Source organism: Pongo abelii, chromosome 11 (assembly GCF_028885655.2).
Source record: "Pongo abelii isolate AG06213 chromosome 11, NHGRI_mPonAbe1-v2.0_pri, whole genome shotgun sequence".
Taxonomy (NCBI): domain Eukaryota; kingdom Metazoa; phylum Chordata; class Mammalia; order Primates; family Hominidae; genus Pongo; species Pongo abelii.
This window is the reverse complement of record NC_071996.2, coordinates 145,304,883-145,329,822: the sequence shown is the minus strand read 5'-3', so window position 1 is coordinate 145,329,822 and position 24,940 is coordinate 145,304,883. Positions and strand designations below refer to the sequence as shown.

At 51.0% G+C, this 24,940-nt stretch overlaps 1 protein-coding gene across 3 annotated transcripts in view; it reads right to left on the bottom strand.

Annotated features, from left to right (window-relative positions):
* The window catches only part of ATG4B (autophagy related 4B cysteine peptidase), a 36,989-nt gene that overhangs the window by 4,926 nt on the left and 7,123 nt on the right, over positions 1-24,940 (bottom strand). The window contains exons 1-10 of one of the 3 annotated variants that reach the window (XM_054550144.2): positions 17,865-17,969; positions 17,639-17,710; positions 17,004-17,091; positions 15,368-15,466; positions 14,350-14,451; positions 13,634-13,706; positions 9,862-9,941; positions 2,088-2,281; positions 717-795; positions 249-394 (exon numbers count right to left, since the gene is read on the bottom strand). In XM_054550144.2, the coding sequence (XP_054406119.1) occupies positions 249-394; positions 717-795; positions 2,088-2,281; positions 9,862-9,941; positions 13,634-13,706; positions 14,350-14,451; positions 15,368-15,466; positions 17,004-17,091; positions 17,639-17,689 (912 nt within the window). In that variant the 5' untranslated portion in view covers positions 17,690-17,710; positions 17,865-17,969. Of the gene's footprint in view, positions 1-248; positions 395-716; positions 796-2,087; positions 2,282-9,861; positions 9,942-13,633; positions 13,707-14,349; positions 14,452-15,367; positions 15,467-15,593; positions 15,656-17,003; positions 17,092-17,638; positions 17,711-17,864; positions 17,970-24,940 lie in introns of those variants that run through there. The other 2 variants (XM_009238373.4, XM_024243627.3) reach the window with 2 other exon arrangements.

Below are 24,940 nucleotides of genomic sequence, written 5' to 3'. Positions count from 1 at the left end.
GACACATGCTCTCCGGGCCACTCGAAGGCCATGAAGGCTGCGCAGGAGGTGGTGCCCGGGGGAGGGACGTGAGGGTGCAAGGACACAGTTCAGGCTCTTGTGCCCTTCAGATTCCCAACCATGTGAACACAGTACTTATCCCAACATGTTGGAAAAAAAAAAAAACGCAAAAATCCGAAACTTTTCCTCGTCATTCCCAAACAGCTTTCAGCACAAAATGCCTGTGTGCTCAGGTGGCCGCCGCGTACCACAGCGATGGACGGGTCAAGCTCCGCGATGCTCATGCGGCATGGCGGGTGCTGGCAGTGGAAGCTCTCGTCTGGGATGAAGCAGCCGTCAGTGGGCTCCACGGCTGGCTGCGTGGTGTGGGGGTCCAGGTAGATGAGCTCCTCACCTGGGAGGACGAGGCAGGCGGGCAGGTGGGCGGCCGAGCCGGCAGAGGAAAAGGACAGAGGAGGCCGCGTTTCACCCACTGCACCCACATCACACTGAGAAGCAGTGGGGGCAGGAGGTGGGGAGGGAGCCGAGGGCACCAGACCATCAGGGAAAGGGGCACACAGGAGGCCGCCCGTGACCAGGCTGAAAACGAACCCCCCTCAGGGCATGCTGCTTTTCCACCAGTGGCCTCAAGTGGCCACCTGGGGTGTGGGACCTGCTCACGGAATGCCCTTAAAGGGCACAGGCCCACAGGGACACGGTGGGAACCCTGGACTCACCAACGTAGCCGATGAAGTAGTGAGCGCTGTTGGGCTTCCCTCCGATGACGCCCAGAGACTGGGGCATCATGAAGCAGTGCTGTGGAGGGGCAGGGGACTGAGCACAGGTCCCAGGCAGGAGCAGACGGTCCCCCCACCCACTGCCATAGGGGGCCCAAGGGTCTGCTGAGGCCCAACTGGATGACACAAGAGGGGACAGGAGGGGACATGGTCCCAAAGAGCTTACTATCCAGGAAAGACCAAAGGACATCCCACAGGCGCAAGAAACCCAATCTGCAGGCTCAGCTCAGGGAAGCTTCATGTCAGAGGTGGGCTTTGGGGAGGCTGGGAGTGAGGGGGGCTGGCAGGAGACGTGAGCAGGGGTGGGGGAGGCGGCCCTGCTGAGTGCTTTCACCTGACAGGGCAGAAGCGATGGAGATGGGGCCTATGTGTGGGGGCAGCTGAGACACCACAGGATGGGCAGAAGACTGGAGGGAGGGGCCAAGTTCAGACAACTGAATAATTTTAACAGAAAGCCACATTTCAGTTCCATACAAATGTGACTCCTTGGTCTAAAATTTGAGTTAACTGAAGAAAGGATGGTTTTCCCTTCTGCTTGCTTTTTCTTTTTTTTTCTGAGATGGAGTCACTCAGGATGGAGTGCAATGGCATGATCTTGGGTCACTGCAAGCTCTGCCTCCTGGGTTCAAGAGATTCTCCTGCCTCAGCCTCCTGAGTAGCTAGGACTACAGGCGCACGCCAGCACGCACAACTAATTTTTATATTTTTAGTAGAGACGGGGTTTCACCATGTTGGCCAGGCTAGTCTCGAACTCCTGACCTCGTGATCTGCCTACTTTGGCCTCCCAAAGTGCTCGGATTACAGTCGTGAGCCACCACGCCCGGCCCCTTTTTGCTTTCATGACATGGGGGAGCCTGTGGCTGGAGCTCCTCACAGAGCCCTGCCCATCCCCAAGCCCTGCCCACAAGTCCCTTCCTCACAGGCCAACCCACCCTCCAAAGGGACCTCAGGCCAAGACGGCCGTAGGGGAGTGGGGCGGGCATGCCTGGGGTACAGTGGAGACCCGGGAGGGGGCAGGGCTCCCTGTCAGGCCGAGGAATGGCACCTGGTTCCGAGGACCCCCTACAAGCGCCTCATGCTTTCGTCCTCGACATTCGCCTTGACACTTGCAGAACCAAAGCAGCACGCGCCTATTGATGGACGTGACTCACGCCCACTCACCCCTTGGGAAATGGTGTAAACCAGGGTTGTTTACCCCTCCCCTGAGAGCCAGCTGCACAAATGGCCACGTGACGACGATGCACTCAAAGTGACTAAAAACTGGGAGAAGGGGACAGGGACTCAGGGCAAGCGCCGCACGGCAGGACCCACCTTCAGCGTCTCCACGTAGGCCTCGTTGATGTCCGTGAGCCCCAGGCGCAGGGGAATGAGAAGTACCAGGGGTCTCCATGGCGATGGCCTGTTGGTGACCTCAGCTCCGGCAGGGAATCCATTGCAGTGCCGGTCGGAATCTGCAGGAAACGCAGTGGCGCCCGCACAGGGAACGCTGTTCCTGCACAACCTTCCTAGAAAGGGAGACATGCTTTCACCAACCAAGCAGACCTGCGCAAAAGTGCTCCCACAACAAGCAAGCAAATGATGATTGTGTAACAGAAAAAGGGCAGTACAAAGCCAGGTGCTTACAGTGAAATTCAAACTTGGAAAATACAGAAAAGCATAAGAAAATTTTTTCATAATCTTGCCACCCAGAGAAAAAAGAAATATTTTCTAAGCACACTTAATTCAAGAGTTTTATTGTGAAATAAAGCACACAAAACAGTGCAAGAAAAAGCCACGTGCACTTGAGAGGAAAATCACAGAAGTATCCACGCAGCCCGCCAGCCTGTACCCACGCAGCCGGCCAGCCTGGCTAGTGCCAGCAGAGGCAGAACCCACTCCCTCCAGGCCTCCTCAGCAACCCCTTTCCTTGCTCCCACCCCTTCCACCTACACACACCCATGAGTCAATGGTCCGGAGGACACATCAACCAGAGGGTGCGGTGATGGGAGAAGACACTCTGGGAGCATGGAGCATGCCCGGCGTCTAGATCGAGGTTTCTCAATACCACTCCCCACTCAGAGGACCCAGGCTGATTCCAGGGCCAGGCAGGGAATGTTCAGAGGTGCCTGCAGCATCTGCTTAACCCAGAACATAAGGGAGGGCTCAAAACATAAACAAAAAACGCCAGAACACGGCAAAAGACACCACCAGACTGAGGTGGCCACCGGCCAAAGGTGGGACCATCAAGCATCAAAAAGATGGACAGTGACACGTGACAGTGACAGGCGACAGTGACAGGTGACAGACAGGTGACAGGTAGCACACTGCACACTAAGTGATGGGAGAAAAGATGGCTCTTCTCAAGAATGCCAACCAATAAACGTGAAAGGAAAGGACAGGCTAGAAAAACCACCATTATCAGGCAGGAGTCACACAGCTCACCAGGACATGCTCAGTGTCACCACTGGATTATTCATTAATTACAAAGGAAAAAAGACAACATCTCCGGGGATCTGACACAGTGTTCCACTGCAGGCCCCGGACGGGATGGCAGAGGACACTGCCACCCAGGGGCTACTCTCAGCCACAGGCTCAACCCAAGCCCAACTGTGAGGAAGCAGACAAATCCAGCATGTGGGATGGTCAGCTGACCTGAACTTCTCAAAAATGCTACAAAGCAGCAACAACCACAACAAAGAGGCAGAACCTTCTCAATTAAAGACTAGAAAGACATCACAACTATATACAACAGCACTGGACCCTCAACCAGGAACACACGTCAGCTGCACGGGTTGTTCCTGGGACAGCAAGGGGCCAAGATGGACCCTGGTTAGTCGCGGCGTCACCTCTTTTGTGGTGATGAGGCTGTGTGGCTCTGAGGAACACTCTCATTCGTAGGAGGCTTGCTCATAAAAATCACGTGTCAAAATACAATTGGTGGATCTAGGTGGAGGGTTTGTGGCCATGACTCACTGAGCTTTTTTGTAGGACTCAAATTTCTCAAAACAGACAGCTAGAAAACAAGGATTCTGAGACAGAAATTTTTAAATTTCTTTTAGAGACGGGGTCTCACTCTGTCACCCAGGCTGCAGTGCAGTGGCACAATCACAGCTCACTGCAGCCTCAAACACCTGTGCTTAAGCAATACTCCCGCCTCAGCCTCCCGAGTAGCTGGAACAACAGGTGTGGGCCACTGTGCCCCACTGATTTTTCTTTTTTTTTTTTTCTTGAAGCCGATTCTCTGTCGCCCAGGCTGGAGTGCAGTGGCATAATCTCGGTTCACTGCAACCTCTGCCTTCCGGGCTCAAGCAATTCTCCTGCCTCAGCCTCCCCAGTAGCTGGGATGACAGGTGTGTGTCACCATGCCCAGCTAATTTTTGTATTTTTAGTAGAGATGGGGTTTTGCCACATTGGCCGGGCTGGTCTCGAACTCCTGACCTCAAGTGATCTGCTCGCCTCAGCTTCCCAAAGTGCTGAGATTACAGACATGAGCCATGTGCCTGGCCTGATTTTTCTATTTCTTATAGAGAGGGAGTTGTCCGGGCTGGTCTCAAGCAATCCTTCAACTCAGCCTCCCTGAGGGGTGGGATTATGGGTAGGAGCTGCCATGCCCAGCCTTAAGGGAGTTGTTTGGGTTTGTTTGGTTGGTTTTTGAGACAGGGTCTTACTGTGTCACCCACGGTGGAGTGAAGTGGTATAATCACGTCTCACTGCAGCCTCAACCTCCCAGGCTCATGTGATCCTCCCACCTCAGACTCCTGAGTAGGTGGGACTACAGGTACATGCCCCCATATCTGGCTAGTTTGTTTTGTTTTTTGTAGAGATGAGGTTTTACCATGTTACCCAGGCGGCTGGTCTCAAACTCCTGGACTCAAGCAATCTGCCTGCTTCTGCCTCCCAAAGTGCTAGGATTACAGGCGGGAGCCACAGCGCTTAGCCAAGGGAGGGATTTTAACTTTGATTTTTTAAACATATACGTTATTGCTTCAAAGAGCCAGTTCTAGTATGTGTTAGTTCTAATAAATTTTTTTAATTTTAAATTTTATTTTTAAAATATTTTATAGAACAAGGTCCAGGCACGGTGGCTCACGCCTGTAATCCCAGCACTTTGGGAGGCCGAGGTGGGCAGATCATGAGGTCAGGAGATCAAGACCATCCTGGCCAACATGGTGAAATATGGTGAAACCCCATCTCCACTAAAATACAAAAAATTAGCCAGGTGTGGTGGCATGCACCTGTAGTCTCAGCTACTCAGGAGGCTGAGGCAGGGGAATCACTTGAATCTGGGCAGCGGAAGTTGCAGTGAGCCAAGATCGTGCCACTGCACTCCAGCCTGGCAACAGAGCAAGACTCTGTTTCCAAAAAAAAAAAAAAAAAAAAAGAGAGAGACGTCTGGCTATGTTGCCCAGGCTGGTCTTGAATTCCTGGCTTTAAGCAATCCTCCTGCCTCAGCCTCCCAAAGTGCTGGGATTACAAACATGAGCCACTACACCCAGCCTAATACATTTCTTCCTTTAAATCATTACTTTCTGTATTTGTCTTTAATATCATTCTTTGGTTTCTTCAGTTAATTTTGCTTTTTCCGAATTCTTGAGTTGTATGCTTATTTCATTAATTTTCACTTTGTAAAAGAACCCATATACTAGTATTGAAGGTACACAAGTTTTCTTCTGAGTTCTGTACACATCAGATTCAGATACATAGTTATGGTCTGTACACTTGACTTTTTTGAGGTTTCACATTTCCAGACAGCAGGGTTTTGTCCTTTTTTCATTTTATTCTGCATTAGTTTCATAGAAATTCCCAGGTACACTCTGCTGTCACAATCTAGGGTTTGATAGGTATTTACTAAACTCTGCTTATTGTGTTATCTGGGTCCCCTGTAGCTTTGATCTTTCCATATCTAATCTGTTAATTATTCTGTTTTCTCTATATTTTGCTTTATTATTTTTTGTTGTTTTGGTTTTTTGAGACACAGTCTTACTGTGTCACACAGGCTGGAGTGCAGTGGCATGATCTCAGCTCACTGTAGCCTCTGCCTCCCAGGTTCAAGCAATTCTCGTGCCTCAGCCTCCCGAGTAGCCAGGATTACAAGGGCATGCCACCATGCCCAGCTAATTTTTTTTTTTTTTTTAGTAGACATGGGGTTTTACAATGTTGACCAGGCTGGTCTTGAACTCCTGACCTCATGTGATCTACCCACCTTGGCCTCCCGCAGTGCTGGGATTATAGGTGTAAGCCACCGTGCCCGGCCCGCTTTATTGATTTTGAAGTTATGTTTTGGTAGAAAGGCTTCCCGGTGGTGACATTTTTCTGCTGACTGGTGCTTTGTTACCTGCACAGACCCTACTGTCTCAGGAATATGATTGAACACACAGATCGGCTCAAGGGCTGATGTGTAGCTGGGCCGGTTGCTTCTGTGCCTCCAGATCCCAGCACTGAGTGTGTGACCTACCACGTCACAAACACCCTGCTGTCAACAGGGTGCAACGGGCTTTTGCCTATTCCTGCCACCACTTGAAATTTTCTCGTGTTCTCTTTATATTTTGAACACATTTAAAATTTCTATTTCTCTATCAATGACAACTACACAGTACATATACTTCCTCTCACCTCATGAAGCCAGGTCTTTTCTCAGAATTCTAAACATTTTCCACAGTAGCATTTGGTGTGGCACAAAGATGAGATGCCCAGGCCAGTTGAGACTGCCTTTCTTCAAAGCAGCTTAGTAGTAATGCTATTGTTTGGATGTTTAGAGAAGTTTCCCTTTACTTCTGCAATTTGGAAATATTATCAGGAACTTCTGATAAAAAATTTGGGAGTCTTTAGCTCTAAAGACTCAACTCTCACCACCTCAGGGGAATTTTCTCCTCCTCCTTCAGCGGCCAACTCCCCCGAGAAGTTCTAATCCACACACTCTGCTTTCAGCTGCCTCTGTTTTGCTGCACTGCCTCTCAGGGAGCGGAGTTTCAGCTATTGTGATTCTCCTCCCCACTCTGTTTCTCTGACTGTGCTTGCTCTGGTATTTACTTTTCTTTCATTGGAGTCATTTGTCCTCACTGCCAGACTGACACGTTTTCCAATCTGTATTTCCTCCCTACATTCAGTGACATTCTGTCTACTGTCGTTAGAAAGGTCTAAGCCCATCAACGTTAAGGACAAGAAGAGCATGCTAGGATGTCCTGGCTGGCCTCTGATTGGGGGTGGACAGAGGGATGGTAGGGGGCGGAGATGGGTTGGTGGATGGGGACACTGTAGGCAGTAAGGTCTCCCCTTACCCCGCAGGCTTCACCTAAAATCTGAGTGGGAACACCGTCAGGCAGCTCTTTCACTGCAGGAAGAAGCTTTAGTGGAATTTCTGAATGGCATCAGTCTCCTCCTATCTAACTGCTCCTTCCACAAGCAGTTCTGAGAAACTAGAAGAAAAGTCCTTGCTTGGCCAAGGACCTGTCTGTTTCTCTAGCTTCGGCTTTGCAGACTTCCTTCTCAGATGTCCTCCCTTGCGCTCTCAGAAGCACAACTGAAAAAAGCTTCCTGCCCTCCCCCCACTACTCCCTCCTGGGGCTTTTGGTAGGGATCATTCAGAACAACCCCGATGTCCTCCTCACAACACCACGCCACACTCGGGAACCCAGAAACCCAAGCCTTGTGCATCAATGCCAGTGCCTTTGCTGGCTGGATGTGGATGCCTTTCTTCCTAAATGGGGGCATCAGGCACCTTCCACATGCTCCTATGAGGAACAGTATCCTTTCAGGCAGCTGATGCAGTGAGACTAAGCCGGTCAGACCAGGCAGCCTCCACATCCTCCCGGGAGCCACCATCCCCAGGGGCTGGGAAATGCAGATTCAAGCTCTTCCAGGACCTGACCCCACCCTCACTCTGACAAGCCACGTTTCAACAGCACTGCTTTAGGCAGCCCTGAGACTCCCGAAGAGTCGGAGCTGGAGTCCACACAGTCGAGCTGCCCCCAAGACTCCCAGCAGTGCTACCTGCACCCAGAGGGACGGAGGTTCTAGGAAGCCCTGACCCTTGCGCCTTCCTGGCCACTGCACCCAGCAACAGCCTCCCTAATCCAAGGCCAGCGACTGAGGTGTGACTTGGTGAGATCCTGAGCACGGGTGCGGAACGAGGGGGTAAGTGATTTCCCCAAACACGGGAGGGAGGGTGGGGGAGTGAACAGGGAACTAAGGTATAATAGTATATTGTGTAGCCAGTTAATACCTACAATGCTGTCACTCACCGCCAGGAGAAAATACTTAGCAAACTATGTAAGTTTTTGAAAAGCACAGGAGAAATACTGAGAGTAAGAATGTCAAAATGCTCATATCAGTTATTTCTGAGTGGTAAAATCAATAATTTTTCTCTTTCTTTGTACTCTTCCTATGTTTCCAATGTTTTATAAAAATTTCAAGAAACAGAATGGAGGGAAAAGGCAGATGGAAGAAACAAACACCCTTTGGTTATGATCCCAAGTTCAAGTCTTCGAAGAACAGAATCCTGGAAGGAGAGTCTGCTGTGGCAAAGCTCTCAATGCTGCAGAAGCCGGCCTCACTCTCCCTTAGAAAGTCCTGCCTCACTCCCTCCGCTGTGTCACGACGCCCCCCAGGACGGCCAGACGATGAAGAAACAGAATGGAGAGGCAGGAAGGGGCGCGTCTGTGACCCAGCACACACCTGTGTGGTGACCTGGCACACCCACAGTCACAGGGCAGGACCCACTCCCACTGTGAATCTGTGCGCAGTTACGGCTGTGGCTCTGAATGAGGTCTTTTTTTTTTTGGGACAGAGTCTCGTTCGGCCAGGCTGGAGTGCAGTGGTGTGATCAAGGCTCACTGCAACCTCCGCCTCCAGGTTCAAGCGATTCTTCTGCCTCAGCCTCCTGAGTAGCTGGGACTATAGGCGCATGCCACCATGCCCAGCTAGTTTCTGTATTTTTAGTAGAGATGGGGTTTCACCATGTTGGCCAGGCTGGTCTTGAACTCCTGACCTCATGATCCACCCACCTCGGCCTCCCAAGGTGCTGAGATTACAGGCATGAGCCACTGCGCCCGGCCTAAATGAGCTCTTTCTTATGGAAAATTGGATTCAAGGCACTAGCCCACATGTAGAACTTCAATAAAATTGGAATTGAGGGAGTTTTGAGAAGTTCCCTGGGAGAAAGGTGGCCCTGAGTAAAAAGGTGGTGAGGCATTTTTAAGCGTTCTCAGCCCTGAGTAAAAAGGTGGTGAGGCATTTTTAAGCGTTCTCAGCCCTGAGTAAAAAGGTGGTGAGGCATTTTTAAGCGTTCTCAGCCCTGAGTAAAAAGGTGGTGGGGCATTTTTAAGCGTTCTCAGCCCTGAGTAAAAAGGTGGTGGGGCATTTTTAAGAGTTCTCAGCCCTGAGTGAAAAGGTGGTGAGGCATTTTTAAGCGTTCTCAGCCCTGAGTGAAAAGGTGGTGAGGCGTTTTTAAGCGTTCTCAGCCCTGAGTGAAAAGGTGGTGAGGCGTTTTTAAGTGTTCTCAGCCCTGAGTGAAAAGGTGGTGAGGCATTTTTAAGAGTTCTCAGCTTGGCTACATCATGGAAGGTGAAACATGAATCTGTAACTCACTCAATGAGCCCATTTGTTAAAACTGAGCCACAATTTTCCTCCTAGATGTAAATGTTGCCACGCCTAGGTTCCTTCAGGGTTGCAGCAGACCTTTCTTCCAGAAAGCTGAAAAGAGCTCTGCCTTCACGACATGCCTTTGCTCGAGATGGTGCAGCTAGAGATGGTTGCTGCATCTCTCTGTGGCATATCAAGGCAAAAGAACTTCACCAGAATTACCACACGAGGGCGCCTAAGCACAGCACGCCTTCACAAATGATTTGTAACCAAGACACAAAACATGACGTGAGATACCAAGTCACGGCCTCCAGAGAGCCTGGGCTCTCCTCTCTTGGTATGACCGCCGGGATAGGAGAGCGAGGCCACCGTGCATCTGGCTTGGCACGCAGGCCCCACGGAGCACCTGCACGGCATGGGGCGACTGACAACACTCGCCGAGGCTCCCGTGGGGACTCAGGCAAGGAAGTGTCTGTGTTGCCCATAATTTCAACTTTCTTGTCCATGGAAACCCTGCGCCACTTACTGATTTCCTCCATCACAACAGTGTTGTCCATCGCAATGTGGACCGCCAAGGAGCTCCACGTGTCGAAGACAGCAAGCTTCCTACAGAGAATAGGAGAACGACCATAAGCTTTTGTACAATTCAAAGACGGTTCATCTTTGCGGCGACAGCTGTGCAAAGGAGTGTTCGTGTTAGAGGTGCTTCTCGGATGAGAAGGGCCAAGGCTCCTCAAGTCCGGGGCATGGCCAATGCCACAGACAGGAAGAACACTGAGGGTAAATCTGCTTCTTCTCATCTGAGGCCCAGGGGTTCTGCCCTCGCCCCAACCTCCATTCACAGAGAGCACACGCAAGAGGCTTTTGAGTGGCCTGGTTTCCTGGTCTCACTAGCACAGAGGCAGGGACTAGAACACGAACGCAGCTCTGAGACGCTGTGGGTTTTGCCAACTTTGAGGCAGGCCTCCCAGCACCTTCACGCTCTGCTCTGCTCTCCCCTCCACCAAACACACTGAGCTGACAACCAAGGAATCTGAGTCCTTACAGAGAAACCTGCAGCTTAGTGGGAAGCACGACTGTGCACGCCAGTGAGGAGGACGTGGCCTCGGATTTCCCGTTCTGAGGGAAGGGCAGATTCTGCAGCCAAAAGTCTAACGGGACTCTGATCTCATCTCAGGTCTGGTGGAGGTGGGGTCAGAGGACCTCAACAAAAGGTAAAACAATAGAAAAGGCCCTGAGGCAGCAAAGACCTGGTGCTCCTGGGGGCAGAATGCAAGACCTGTGGAGGGGAGTTGGGTGGGGGTAGAGAACGGGACTGGGGTGACCACACAGAGCCCCTCCCAATGCACAAGCCCAGAGGGGACACTGGGAGGACAGCCTGCCCCCGCACCACCCCCCGCCCCACCACCTTCCTCCTCCCATCTCCAGCCCAGCTGCAGTGCTGAAGACACACCCACACATAAGGGACACAGCAGCACTGGCAAAGCTGACCTGGCGGAGGCAAACAAGGAAGCAGCAGCCACGTGGGCCGGTGGTCAACGCTGCAGAGAACAGTAACGCAGGAACGGGGAGTGGCGCTACTAACGTAGCCACAGGGAAAACCTTGGTGCCAAAGGGTACCTGGGCAGACATGGGGCACCACCCAGGCAGGTGTTGGGGGAACAGGGTCCAAGTGCCAGGCACCACACATGCAAAGGCCCTGAGGCTGGTGTGTCCCAGGAGCACAAGGTGTCATGCCAGGGAGGTGGGGTAGAGCCCCGCCTGAGTCAGCAGTGAAGTGCCAGGGCAGTTCAAGGCAGAGTGGTGGCCAATGTGTTTTATGCAGATGGCTCTGCTGTTATTTGCTAAAGAGACTCTAGGATGCAAAGAGAGAAGGAAGATCAACAAGAAGGAAGAAGATGGGGCTGGGACCAGCACAGGGGAAAGGATGAACACTCGTCAGAGTCTGGACATATTTTGAATGGGCCCACTGAAAGAAAGAGGAATTGATATTTTGAATGGGCCCATTGAAATAAAGAGGAATTGGCCAGGCGCGGTGGCTCATGCCTGTAATCCCAGCCTTTGGGAGGATGAGGCAGGTGGATCACGAGGTCAGGAGTTCAAGACCAGCCTGGCTAACAAGGCGAAACCTTGTCTCTACTAAAAATACAAAAATTAGTTGGGCATGGTGGCACGTGCCTATAATCCCAGCTACTGAGGCTAAGGCAGGAGAATTGCTTGAACTGGGACCCGGGAGGCGGAGGTAGCAGTGAGCCCAAGATTGCACCACTGCACTCCAGCCTGGGCTACAGAGCTAGACTCTGTCTCGGAAAAAAAAAAAAAGAAAGAAAGAGGAGACCTGGCCGGGCGCGGTGGCTCATGCCTGTAATCCCAGCACTCTGGGAGGCGGAGGCAGGTGGATCACGAGGTCAGGAGTTCAAGACCAGCCTGGCCAACATGGTGAAACCCTGTCTCTACTAAAAATTGAAAAAATTATGGGCATGGTGGCGGGTGCCTGTAATCCCAGGTACTGGGGAGGCTGAGGCAGGAGAACTGCTTGAACCGGGACCCGGGAGGCGGAGGAAGCAGTGAGCCCGAGATCACGCCACTGCATTCCAGCTTGGGCTACCGAGCTAGATTGTCTCAAAAAAAAAAAAAGAAAAAAGAAAGAGGAGTCCTGGCCAGGCATGGTGGCTCATGTCTGTAATCCCAGCACTTCGGGAGGCTGAGGCAGGAGAATCACTTGAACCCCAAGTGATTCAGAGGTTGCAGTGAGCCGAGATCACGCCACTGCACTCCAGCCTGGCGACAGAGCAAGACTCCGTCTCAATAAGAAAGAGGGGTCTAGAACAATCCCAGATTTTGGTTTGAGCACCTGAAGGACCACTGTAGGAGAAGAAGGCTGGGGCCAGCACGAGCTCTGGCTGTCAGGTCACCATGCACACAGATACCCAGGTGGAAATGCAGAATAAGCAGCTCGACCTGAGCTTGGAGTCCAGGGACAAATCAGCCCTGGAAGCCGTCCGTGTGCCTGGGTGCCACAGCACTTGCAGGTTGGGGAGAATCATCCAGCAACAGGGGCAGGGGCTGGTGGGGAGCAGGCAGGGGACCAGGAGAAACAGTGAGCATGGCGAGTGGCCTGGTGCTTACAGCGCTGACTTGATGGGGCCACTCCAGGCAGCAGCAAGAGAAGTGTGAGTGGAGGGGTGTGGTGGGGGCTGGGGAGCTGCTGGACAGAGGACTCTGAAGGGCACGCAGTAGGGACTGAGCAGGTGCCACACCAAACACAGGGCGGGCCCAGGAGACAGAGGGAGCAGCAGGCTGGGGATGTGGGACGGGGGTGACGTGGGACGGGGGTGACGTGGGATGTGGGAGAGACGGACTTGTGCAGGACCCCAGGGAACCTGACAGAAAAGCTGGGTGGAGACAGCGACTGCCATGCTGAGGAGCAGGCTGTGGGTGAGGGGAGACAGGGCCATTTCAGGAACGAGGAACGTGGGGTACCTGAGGGCCTTGAGTGGGATACGAAACAGGCAGACGCAAAAGGAGAGGCTTCAAGGGAGCCATGGCTGAAGACGGGCTGGGGAGACACTGGCCCTCGGACCAGTGGGGAGGAGACCCTGAGGGGACAAGTCCTGGGGGAACTGGCCAGAGCCTCCCCAAAAATGCTGGGATGCCAGGACACATGGAATCAGACCAAATGACCCTGGATGGGTCAAGAGGAATGAAGAGTGGACACGAAGCTGAAACCACAGGCAAGTTTCTGGAACTGCAGGGAAGGTCATCTCAGAGGAATCTGGGGGGCGGGCACGCAATGGAGCTGAGTGAGGCGCGAGAGGAAGCAGGTGCGGAGCAGGTGCAGAGAACACTTTCAGACGCTGAGGTGTATGGGAAGGCAAGCGAGGCTACAGGGAGTCTCCAGGTAAAGTGAGAAAGGCAGGTGGCAAGGCCCGCGGAGGGCAGCCTCCAACAAGCCTGCAGAGGTGGAAGGGCCCAGCACCCGCACAGATGGCTGCAGACTAGCTTCAGCTGCCCACCCCATCAGAAGCCACCATTACAGGTGGATCCATGCGGCAGACAAAGAACAAGGGTCCAATGTGCCAGCCAGGATGTGGACTACGGTGTTCATTTTGTTAGAAAACATAAATTCCTATTCACGAGACCTCTTGACATAGTCATCTCTGAGAAACCTTCCCACGGCCATGAAGTAAATAATTAGAGACCCCTTATTTCCTGTAGCCATGAAGGCTCAAGGAGAACTTAACTCCCAGGGAGCATCCCTGCTGCCCCATGCTCGGCAGTGGAAGTGCAGTACATACTTGAGGACCTGGGCGACAGTGTTCGGCCCGTACCACTGGCCTATGGACTTGCCTTCGCCAACTCCCATTTGCGCTGCAGGGAACAGACACACATCAGCAACACACACCCGCCCCGACCATCCCAACGCCCCCAGCCCTGACCTCTGGTGGCACGTGGTGCCAGGAGACACATCACAGGAAGGCCTGGACAGCACCCTACCCAGCCTCCAGACGGAAGGAAGGATGCCCCAGTAAGATCGGGGGAGGTGTGAGGGGGCAAACAAGGTCTCGGGGACTGTCCTTCACTATGAACTTAGAAAAGGAGGGGAAATGAAGGGACCACTTCCTTCTGTAAATGAAAACACAGTGTCAAAAGCCAGCCTTGCTTGCAAGAAAGGCCAGCTCCTCTTTACTCACTCCACTTCAATCTGAGCATTCAGATTCACTGATGGGGCGAGGCCAATTTCCCCAGACTGTGCTGGGCACCAGGCACTGCAAGCCCCATGGACAGCAGGAAGGGCAAGGCCCAGGGTCTGGGCCTGGGTGGGACGGGGGTGATGGGGGATGACACGGGGGTGATGTGACAGCAGCACACAGGCGGTCAGAGGTCAGTGTTTACAGGTTTACAGCCTCCTGCTCCATATCCCACAACACCAGAAAAGCTCTTAGGGGAAACCGACCACTCCACCCTCTCCAAACAGCCCGGGTGGGGCCTGGCACAATCTGCAGCCTCCCACCTATCTGGTGAATGGAGTAGTAACTGTCCTTCCTGTCGATGAATGCGTTGAGGACGCTGAAGTAGCTGTCTGGCTGCCTCTTCCTTTGTGTCCACCTCCAATCTATTGGAAAAAAAATCACAGGTCACCTCTACCATAAATATGAGAAACAAGTTTTCACTTTCACACACAAGATACAGATGGCATCCAAACCTTTTTCAGAATCTTTTTTTTTTTTTTTTAAACAGAGTCTCTCGCTCTCTCACCCAGGCTGGAGTGCAGTGGTGTGATCTTGGCTCACTGCAACCTCCACCTCCCGGGTTCAAGCGATTCTCCTGCTTCAGCCTTCCGAGTAGCTGGGATTACAGGCGCGTGCCACCACGCCTAGCTAATTTTTGTATTTTTAGTAGAGATGGGGTTTCACCATGCTGGCCAGGATGGTCTTGATCTCCTGACCTCGTGATCCACCTACCTCGGCATCCCAAAGTGCTGGGATCACATGTGTGAGCCACCGCACCCAGCCCAGAATCTTTTAAAAGTAAAAACCCATGTTCTCCAGGATTTCAAATACATAAATGTCCAGTTATCAAAACAAATCTGTACAGAAAACAGTTTCAGTAATTTAAAACATTTATTAGCATTCTTCTTCTTTTTTTTTTCAGATAGGATCTAACTCTGTTGCAGAGGCTGGAGTGCAGTGGTGCGATCTCAGCTCACTGCAGCCTCCATCTCCTGGGTTCTAGCAATTCTCCGTATCAGTCTCCCAAGTAGCTGGGACTACAGGCAGGAGCCACCACGCCTGGCTAATTTTTGTATTTTTTGTGAGATGGGGTCTCGCCATGTTGCCCATGCTGATTTATCAACGTTCTTTAAAGTCAGTTTTTTAAATCAATAAAAACAAGTGGCTCATTACACAAGAAACCCCCAAGTTCTACTTACTGTTTCACCTGTGATCTGCTCTCAAGAGCCCTGACCCCACAGTCCCCTCTGCTTGCTGAGAACACCCTGGCCATGCGCCCTCCCCAGGGCTGTGACTCACCTCGGCCTAGGTGCCGGCACACCAGGGCTTGGGCAAAGATCATCTGTCCACACCGCAGCATGCAGCCCCAGCCTGTGTCCGAGGTGGGGCCTGTCCCCCCTGTCACGGCAGACAGAGAGAGAAGTGCTCATGGCCAGATGGCCCCACTGGCAGGAGGCAGCGGGTCAGCCCCACACCACAGGCACCGACTCCCTCATCCATCAGCTCCACCTGGGGCAACACACACCTCTTAGGACTCAGTAACGCCAAGGGCCACATTTACTGGAGGGTGAAATGTCCCGACCACCTCTTCAAAATGGGCAAAACACATGAACAAGTCAGTCACGGAGCAAAAGGAATGTCTGACAAACATATGAAGACACTAACCCCCGTAAGTCATCCAGAAAATGCAAAGTTAAACAAAACAAGGCATTTTCCAATTACCAGAAAGGCAGAAATTCAAAGGCTTGATGACAACCAGTGCTGCTGAGAGCACAGAAGGGCCGCAAGGGCAGCAACTTAGCCCTTGCAGCACAGGTGCCTGGGCCCTGCCCTCACAGCCACTCCCTGGGTCCCAGAAAGATGGACAACATGCACCATGGAACTGCGCGGCATGTGACAGGCACGTGGAAAACACTGCCAGCCCATAGCAGGGGTCCAGTGGAATGCCACTGTACAGCTGTGACAACAGAGAGGGCCACCTGTGCAGCAGACAAGAGGCTGGTAGGTGGCTGCACACCAGGGTGAGAAGCAGAGATTCAGGGGTCAGACCACTAGGTTCGCCCTGTGCCCACCTCTGGGCTTCCGGCAGCTTCTCCACGCACTGGCAAGGACAATAAACCCTGTGTCTTGGGGTAGTCGTGGCCGTCACCCACCAACAACCCAATCAGCAGTGCCCATGATCACCCTCGCTCCACTGCTGATCACTCTACTGCTGATCGCTCCACTGCTGATAAAAACGTATCTCAGAGCCACGCGCGGTGGTGTGCACCTGTAGTCCCAGACACTCAGGAGGCTGAGGAGGGAGAACTGCTTGAGCCCAGGAGTTCAAGTCCAGCCTGGGCAACATAGCGAAACCCCATCTATTAAAAAAATGAAATTAATAATTTAAAAACATTATCTCTGTGGGGCTAAGAAGGAAACACACCACACTGCCCTTCAGAACTGCGTCAGGGCTGCTTTATCTGCAGGGTTCATCCCCAGCCTCTACCTCCTCCACAAGGCCTCTGCCAAACCAGAAAGGCTTCGCTCCAGTCCTGTTCTCCTTCCCAGCACGCGGCAGGGTAGCTGTGAAGGAGATGGAGGCTGGGGACAAACCTGCATCCAAGGCCGCCAAGAAAGCAGGTTCAGTGCAGCTGCGAAACAAGCGGAAACTGTGAAATGAGCAACTATTCCCAGGGCACATCTGACAAGGTATGTCATTAAAATATATCATTAAATATCAATATTCCCAGGGTGCATCTCACAAGGTGTATGATTAAATATCAACCTAAGGAGACACTGTTGTATGTCCCTATGTGTCAGTGTTCTCCAATGTCAAGCCGTTGTGGCTATTTGACTTCCACCTCACTTCGGGATAAAGAATGAAACCACCCCTAGAAGAGGGACCAAACCCTGACCCGGCACTGAGGAAGCGTGGCGCCAGCCTGGCCCTCACCTCCGGCCTCAGTTCTCCGCCGGTGAGAAGCAAGGCTGAGAACCAGTCCCCATCTCCTTCCAGCTCCAGGGTATACAACGATGAATGGCTTTTAACAGAATGCACCTTAGTGTTACATAAAAACATGTCACATTCACCTGGCCCTTCAAATCTCCCCACAGGTTAAGTGTGGAAAATACTAAAAAAGATGAGGGCTACAGAGAATGGCTTCCAAACATTCTGGACCTAAGTAAGAAACACATTGTACAGCTGTGACCCAGAACATTCAAATATGCAAACTAAAACTAAAATCCCTGAAGCAACATGCTGCCTGCCCATGGCAGACACACACTGTTTTCTATGCCATTCTGTCCTACATTTAAACAATGTTGGTCGTAACTCATGACACTGATTTCCAGCTCCAGTAATAAGCTGTGATTTGCAGTTGAAAACACACTGGCCTAGAGTCAGGAGCCGTGGATTCTAGCTTTGCCACTACTACGTATGAGGCCTTGGCCAATTCATTTAACCAGGATTGCTGTGAAGATTCAAATGAAGTCAGTGGCATATTGAAGTTAAATCTACAAGCATAAGTTTTCCTCCTTCCTAAAAACATGTATATTTTGTTCCGCGTTGTAATAAAACAGAGTACTTACCAATGGCTGGAAAGTTTTTCCTGTATGTAAACCAAAGTCTAGATGCCACATCAGACAAGATCTCGTCCTTTTCTAGAGGTTGTTTAAAAGAAAAAAAACACACACACACACAATGCCTTAAGTTTGCAAGTCACAAGTTATGGCAGAGTCAGCAGAGAACAATTATCACAAAATGCTTCTGCAGGCCAAGCGGTCACACCAGGGTGGGCTTCAGCATGGTCAATACCTGTGAAAATGCTGTATTTTCTACCCAGTATCCAAACGGGCTCTGAGGTCTCAGGAAAATCTTCAAACTCGGCAAACCGGAGAGTGTCGTAGGTCAGAGTAGCTGTTGAAACCAAAGATGCACAATATCAGACACTTATAATTTCATAAACTAGTATTGAAAGAGGCCATTTACAGCATTTCTGTGCTGAAGAGAACAACTGTAAATTCTTGCAACAGCAGCACTCCCTCTCGTATCTCGGGCCTACCAAGACACCCACCATGGATGGAGTAAACCCTTGGGAAAGCGGAGGAGGCCCTGCGGGGCAGCTGCTCTGCTAAGGTATGGCGACAGGGAGGTGGGGCCAGCATGCTACTTCCTGAGCCGTTCATATTCTGAGCCACTGAGTCAGTGTCTAACAGCTGACACGAGGGTGAGAGGCCAAGTTAGGGGCCAACCTGAGGGGTGAGAAAGTAAAAAAATAAAAACCCACCCGATTTAAGCACTTACTTTAGACTTAAAACATGATTAAAACGTAAAGGATAAAAATAAAGTGAAACCACCTCCTTCATCCTTGTGCGCAAGGGAAGCCACAGAAAAAACAGGGCAAAGAGTCATTTTTCATAGCCACCCTAAGGTTTACCAGATGTTACCATGGCAGCATGTTCAGAGTCACTGTGACGAAGGCAGATGCTCTGGGGCAAGAAATACTGAGCTGCTGGGAAGACTGGGGGTTCTGGTCTACCCCAATTTCCTGGTTAGGAGCAGGTGCTGGAGAAGCATGGGGTGCTACTCTCAGGTAGAAAGTTAACCCCTGGACACTGAGAGATCAAACTCTCTGCCAAGTCCCCAGAGGTCCCTGGGTACAGAAAGCCTAGTGATCAAGGACTGAACCTGTTTTCATTTCAACAATGCTACCAGAAGAGCATGCCAGCGCTTCCATGGGGCAACACCCCACTTTCTAAGGAGGCAGCTGGCTGCAGAGCCATGGTGCTTACCTGCTGCGCTAATGATTAGCCCTGTATGCCATCTTACTCTGTTTTACTTCAATTAAGAAACTAGGCCAGGCACAGTGGCTCATGCCTGTAATCCCAGCACTCTGGGAGGCCAAGGTGGGCGGATCACCCGAGGCCAGGAGTTTGAGACGAGCCTGGTCAACATGGTGAAATGCTGTCTCTACTAAAAGTACAAAAATTAGCCAGGCGTGGTGGCGGGCGCCTGTAATCCCAGCTACTAGGGAGACTGAGACAAGAGAATCACTTGAACCCAGAAGGTGGAGGTTGCAGTGAGCTGAGATTGTGCCACTGCACTCCAGCCTGGGTGACAAGAGTGAAACTGCCTCAAAAAAAAGAAGAGAAAAGAAAAAAGAAAGAAAGAAACTAGAGAGGCCCAGGGTCTTCCTGTCCACAGAACTGTGGCTGAGGATACCCATGTCCCACAGTGTTCCTGAAAAGAAGGCGCCCGCCAGCAGCAATGCACCAGCCCAAACACCCATGTGGTGAGATGCCCATCACGTATTCTGGGGCGGCAGCAGAGGCATCTCTCTCCAGCTGCTCTTCAGGGAACCGGGAACACACAATTCCCATCTGCTGCCTCTCCAGCTCTGAAGGTGTCTGATCACTCATCCTTCACCAGCAACTTTACAGCAATCTTTTGAAAATCAATCACATATGAATTTCTCCCACATCTAAATTTACTTTTTGATAACAACCCCACACTTCGATAAAAATGATATATGCCAATCATAAAAAATACTGAAGACTACAAAAATACACAAATCACATGAAGCCTCGTTGCCCAGCGATGACTCTTTCCAGAAGTCCTTATGCACAGGTTCATACGTGAAATCATACTATGCCTGTGGTTTCCTCAGCATTCTACGTAAACACAGATCTCCACCTAAGCTGATACTATAAAGCATCGTTGTGTGTACTGCTGTGCTGTGCACAATCCCCTTGGGGAGGCAGGGGGCAGTCAGAATTTAAAGCCCAGCTTGGGTACTGGTAAATTGTAGTTTCCTGGGCCACTTACTTAACTTCTAAGTGTGAATGTTCCCTCATCCATAAAATGGGATAATAACAGGACAGCCTCAGCATGTGGCTGTGACGGTTCCATGAAACACTTCCAATGAGGTGCTGGCTGGCAGTCAGAAGGGCTCCAATGTCAGCTCTGTCATTAACATCAAGGACTCAGAACCACAGGGTCAAAGGCACACAAATTTTACTATACCCAAAAGCCTTAATTGTATGCGCAGCTAATTCCCAAACACAGGGTTCAGAAGCACCTGCAAGCATCTCCCTCAGTGCAGGCAGAACTACCAAATCCACAATAGAGGGCCCTACAGGCATTGTTTAAAGGAGTCTCAGCTGTGGGAGAGCCAGGCCCCTCTCTGACCTTTTCCTAGAGTAGTGCTGCGGCTTCCTGAGCAAGATGACGGGCGTTGTGGAGTGGCTGCAGCCAGATGAAGCAAGCTTTCCACAGCAGGGCTTTGTCCAAGAGCTCTGCTCCTTTTTTTTTCTTTTCCGAGACAGGGTCTCATTTTGTCACCCCGGCTGGAGTACAGTGGTGCACTCACAGCTTACTGCAGCCTCAAACTCCCAGGCTCAATCAATTCTCCGGTCTCAGCCTCCTGAGCAGCTGAGACTACAGGCATGTGCCACCACACCCAGCTAATTTTTGTATTTTTTGTAGAGATGAGGTCTAATCACGTTGCCAAGCTGGTCTCAAACTCCTAGGCTCAAGCAATCCACCTGCCTTAGCCTCCCGAAGGCTGGGATTACAGGCATGAGCCACTGCACCTGGCCCCCAAGAGCTCTGCTCTTATGTATTTCACTTGTCCATGCTTTCAGAGACAATATCAACCAAACTGCTTGGTGACTGTGAATAAATAAAGTCCAAGTTTACATTCTCTCCTGCCTTTTTATATATATGTTACTTGTTTCTGCACGATTACAAAAACTGAATTGGGATGAATTAAGGTCCATGCCTTTTTTTTTTATTTTTATGATGGAGTCTCACTCTGTCGCCCAGGCTGGAGTGCAGTGGCATGATCTTGGCTCCCTGCAACCTCCGCCTTCCGAGTTCAAGCAATTCTCCTGCCTCATTCTCTCGAGTAGCTGGGATTACAGACATCTGCCACCATGCCCGGCTAATTTTTGTATTTTTAGTAGAGACAGGGTTTCACCGTGTTAGCCAGACTGGTCTCAATCTCCTGACCTCAAGTGATCCAACCACCTTTGCCTCCCAAAGTGCTGGGATTACAGGCATGAGCCACCACACCCGGCCCACTCCTATCTTTTTAAAGAGCTGAAAAACATCATGATGTCCCTGCTACCTCTCTAAAGCCACTCCTGAATCTTCAGAAGTCCCTACTATTCTTTGACTTGTAGGCTTTATTCAATATATAGACTAAAATCCAGAAAATTTATTCTCAAGGAAAAAGGATGAAAACACCACCGGTCTAATTTTTTTTTTTCTTTTTTTTTTGAGACGGAGTCTCGCTCTGTCGCCCGCCAGGCTGGAGTGCAGTGGCGCAATCTCGGCTCACTGCAAGCTCCGTCTCCCAGCTCACGCCATTCTCCTGCCTCAGCCTCCCAAGTAGCTGGGACTACAAGCGCCTGCCACCACGCCTGGCTAATTTTTTGTATTTTTTTTAGTAGAGACAGGGTTTCACCATGTTAGCCAGGATGGTCTCCATCTCCTGACCTCGTGATCCCCCCGCCTCGGCCTCCCAAAGTGCTGGGATTACAGGCGTGAGCTATCGCGCCTGGCCACCACCAGTCTAATTTCAACACTGCAGGACAATGATTCCACCTTGCTGTTGGAACATTCTTCTCATGTTTGAGACCATTCTAAGGCACCAGCTTTGAACTAAAGATACACATATCTTTTATTTAAAGTACAGCAGAGCTAAATGAACACTGGCAAGTATCTCTTTGTAGACTACAGAAGTTCCTTAACTAGGATGGGATTATGTGCAATAAACCCATTGTAAGTTGAAAATACTTAGGTCAAAAATGCACTGAGGCCAGGCACAGGGGCTCATGCCTGTAATCCCAGCACTTGGGGAGGCCAAGGCGGGTGGATCACCTGAGGTCAGGAGCTCGAGACCAGCCTGGTCAACATGGTGAAATCCCATCTCTATTAAAAACACAAAAAATTACTCAGGCATGGTGGCAGGCGCCTGTAATCCCAGCTACTCGGGAGGCTGAGGCAGGAGAATTGCTTAAACCCAGGAGGTGGAGGCTGCAGTGAGCTGAGATCGCGCCACTGCATTCCAGCCCAGGTGGGAGAGTGAAACTCTATCTCAAAAAAAAAAAAAGCACTGAATACACGTAACCTAACATCATAGCTTAGCCTAGCCTGCCTTAAATGTGCTCAGAACACTTACATTAGCCTACAGTTGGGCAAACTCAGCTGGCAACACCGTGCCCTGTAGAACAGGGGTCATTCCCCCTCCTCATCATGTGGCTGATGAGGAGCTATCTGGCATCTCGAGAGTATCTCGGGGCATACTGCTAGCCCAGGAAAAGATCAAAATTCAAAACGTCAAGTATGGTTTCTATAGAATGCATACTGCTTTCACACTACCGTAAAGTCAAAAAATTGTAAGTCAAACCATGGTAGCTTGGAGACCATCTGTATTTTCAGAAGAATGTGGCGGATGTCATCAGGAAAAGGACCATATTGTTGAATCAGTAACAGTCTGCAGTATCAGAATCTGGAAGCTGAGAAACTTCTAGGATGTCTAATTTCCCATATTAAAAATATAAATGATAAAGGAATGAGAGAAGTATAGATAAGGAAGAAAAGGAAAAAGGCTCCTCTGAAAGTCGGGTCACGAGGCCTGAGCGGCTGTGAAGTTGAGGGATCTTCATCACGGACACAGTAAAATGCACAGCAGGTGTATTTCTTAGGTTTATTAGCAAACTTTATAGGCAAGGAAGCCAGCTTCAGAGTGAAGGGAATAAGAGGTGCTCCATTAAGTTCAAATACACCACCACACCTCCACCTGTAACTGTGAAAATTACGGGTGTGTGGCCTCAGATTCCTCACTGTATCAACCATCAAAGAGACCAGGAAACCCGAGGGGAGCAAAACCAAGAAGCAATCACAGTGCTTGGCAGTGAACAGGAGCGGCGCAGCCACAGCGAACATGACCCATGGGGTCCCTAAGGAGGGCTCCCACACCGTGCCCCAAGCTGCTCTGCTCCTCCGTCTAGAGAAACGCACTCCGGCCTCCCCCAGAATCCTGCCCTCTGTTGGGAGTGAGTCACACATTCCCCTAGGGCTAGTGGCAGACACTCTGAAAACACGATCCCTTGCTTCTCCCACCACATTGCACCCTCCTCTCGGTAATGTGGAGGATGCTCCAAGTGGGGAGTGTCCACACGTCACACCTGGAACAAGTTCCTGACAGCTGGAGCACCAGCTGTGGAGTCAGAAGTCTGAGCCCACCACTGAGCAGTCACGCAACCTTACAGGCTAGTGACCTTCCTGTGACTTGGTGTCCTCACTGTGAAACGGACAAGTTAAGGCGCAGGAAGAGCTCTAAACCGCACGGGAGCAGTAACCGCTCTTTCAGGGCCAGCCTTTTCAGATCACTGAAACAGGTGAGCAGTCACGACCCAGCATGGATGGGAGGTATTCTGTAAGCGGAGGTGCAGCACGGAGTACAACAGAGACCCAACCAAACATGAGTCTCTTTACTAACACTGAACCCAACACAACGCCCTTTCCTCCAAGAGTGACTGCATTTAGAGAGCAAGAGCCTGCCACCCGCCTCACGGGCTGGCTCCAAGGACCACAGAGACCTGCGGTGATTCCTACAAAAGAGCCAACAAAGACTCTCAGACTCACATCTCTTCAGTTATGAGGAGGTCTTCCCTGTACTCTAGGGGCCCTACATTGTCCTTCTCATGCTGGAGGACAGGAGGGAATGCCCTCGGCAGGCCCTCCGAGCAGAACTCACCCCTCCTGGACACCCTCACAGCTCCAGCTGAAGAGGAAGACACAATGAGGAGCCACGGACTGAGGCATCGAACGGTACAGAGAGCTCCCTGACCTTCCAGATCTTACTTTATAATGGAGATGGACTGAGGCATCGGAATAGTACAGAGACCTCCCTGACCTTCCAGATCTTACTTTATAATGGAGATGGACTGAGGCATCGGAACGGTACAGAGACCTCCCTGACCTTCCAGATCTTATCTTATAATGGAGATGGACTGAGGCATCGGAACAGCACAGAGACCTCCGTGACCTTCCAGATCTTATCTTATAATGGAGGAAGGACTGAGGCATCGGAATGGTACAGAGACCTCCCTGACCTTCCAGATCTTACTTTATAACGGAGGAAGATAACTTTTTTAGAATTAACACTTCTAATTTCTTTTTTTTTTTTTTTTTGAGATGAAGTTTTGCTCTTGTCACCTAGGCTGGAGTGCAATGGCGCGATCTCAGCTCACGGCAACCTCCGCCTCCCGGTTTCAAGTGATTCTCCTGCCTCAGCCTCCCGAGTAGCTGGGATTACAGGTGTGCCACCACGCCTGGCTAATTTTGTATTTTTAGTAGAGATGGGTTTCTCCCATGTTGGTCAGGCTGGTCTCGAACTCCTCATCTCAGATGATCGCCCACCTCGGCCTCCAAAAGTGCTGGGATTACAGGCATGAGCCACCGCGCCCGGCCGACACTTGAGGTTTGTCTCTGGAGTCTGAGAGCCTGCTCCATAGCTACAGGACAGACACTACTGAGGTTTGTTTCTGGAGTCTGAGAGCCTGCTCAATAGCTATAGGCAGACCGCGACCGGCCAACACTTCTGTTTCTACTGAGGTTTGCTTCTGGAGTCTGAGTGCCTGCTCAATAGCTGATTTCTACTGAGGTTTGTTTCTGGAGTCTGAGAGCCTGCTCGATAGCTACAGGACAGACACAGGCCTGGACTTCTTCCAGCCTCAGTCTCCTCACCTGTGAAATGGGGCACAGCCACCAGTTTTCCCAGTGGGGTGAGAACACGCAATAGGTGCAAAACTAACACTCACAATCACTAACATTTGCAGATCAACCAACACGATGATTCCATTCCCAAACGTTCCTTCTTT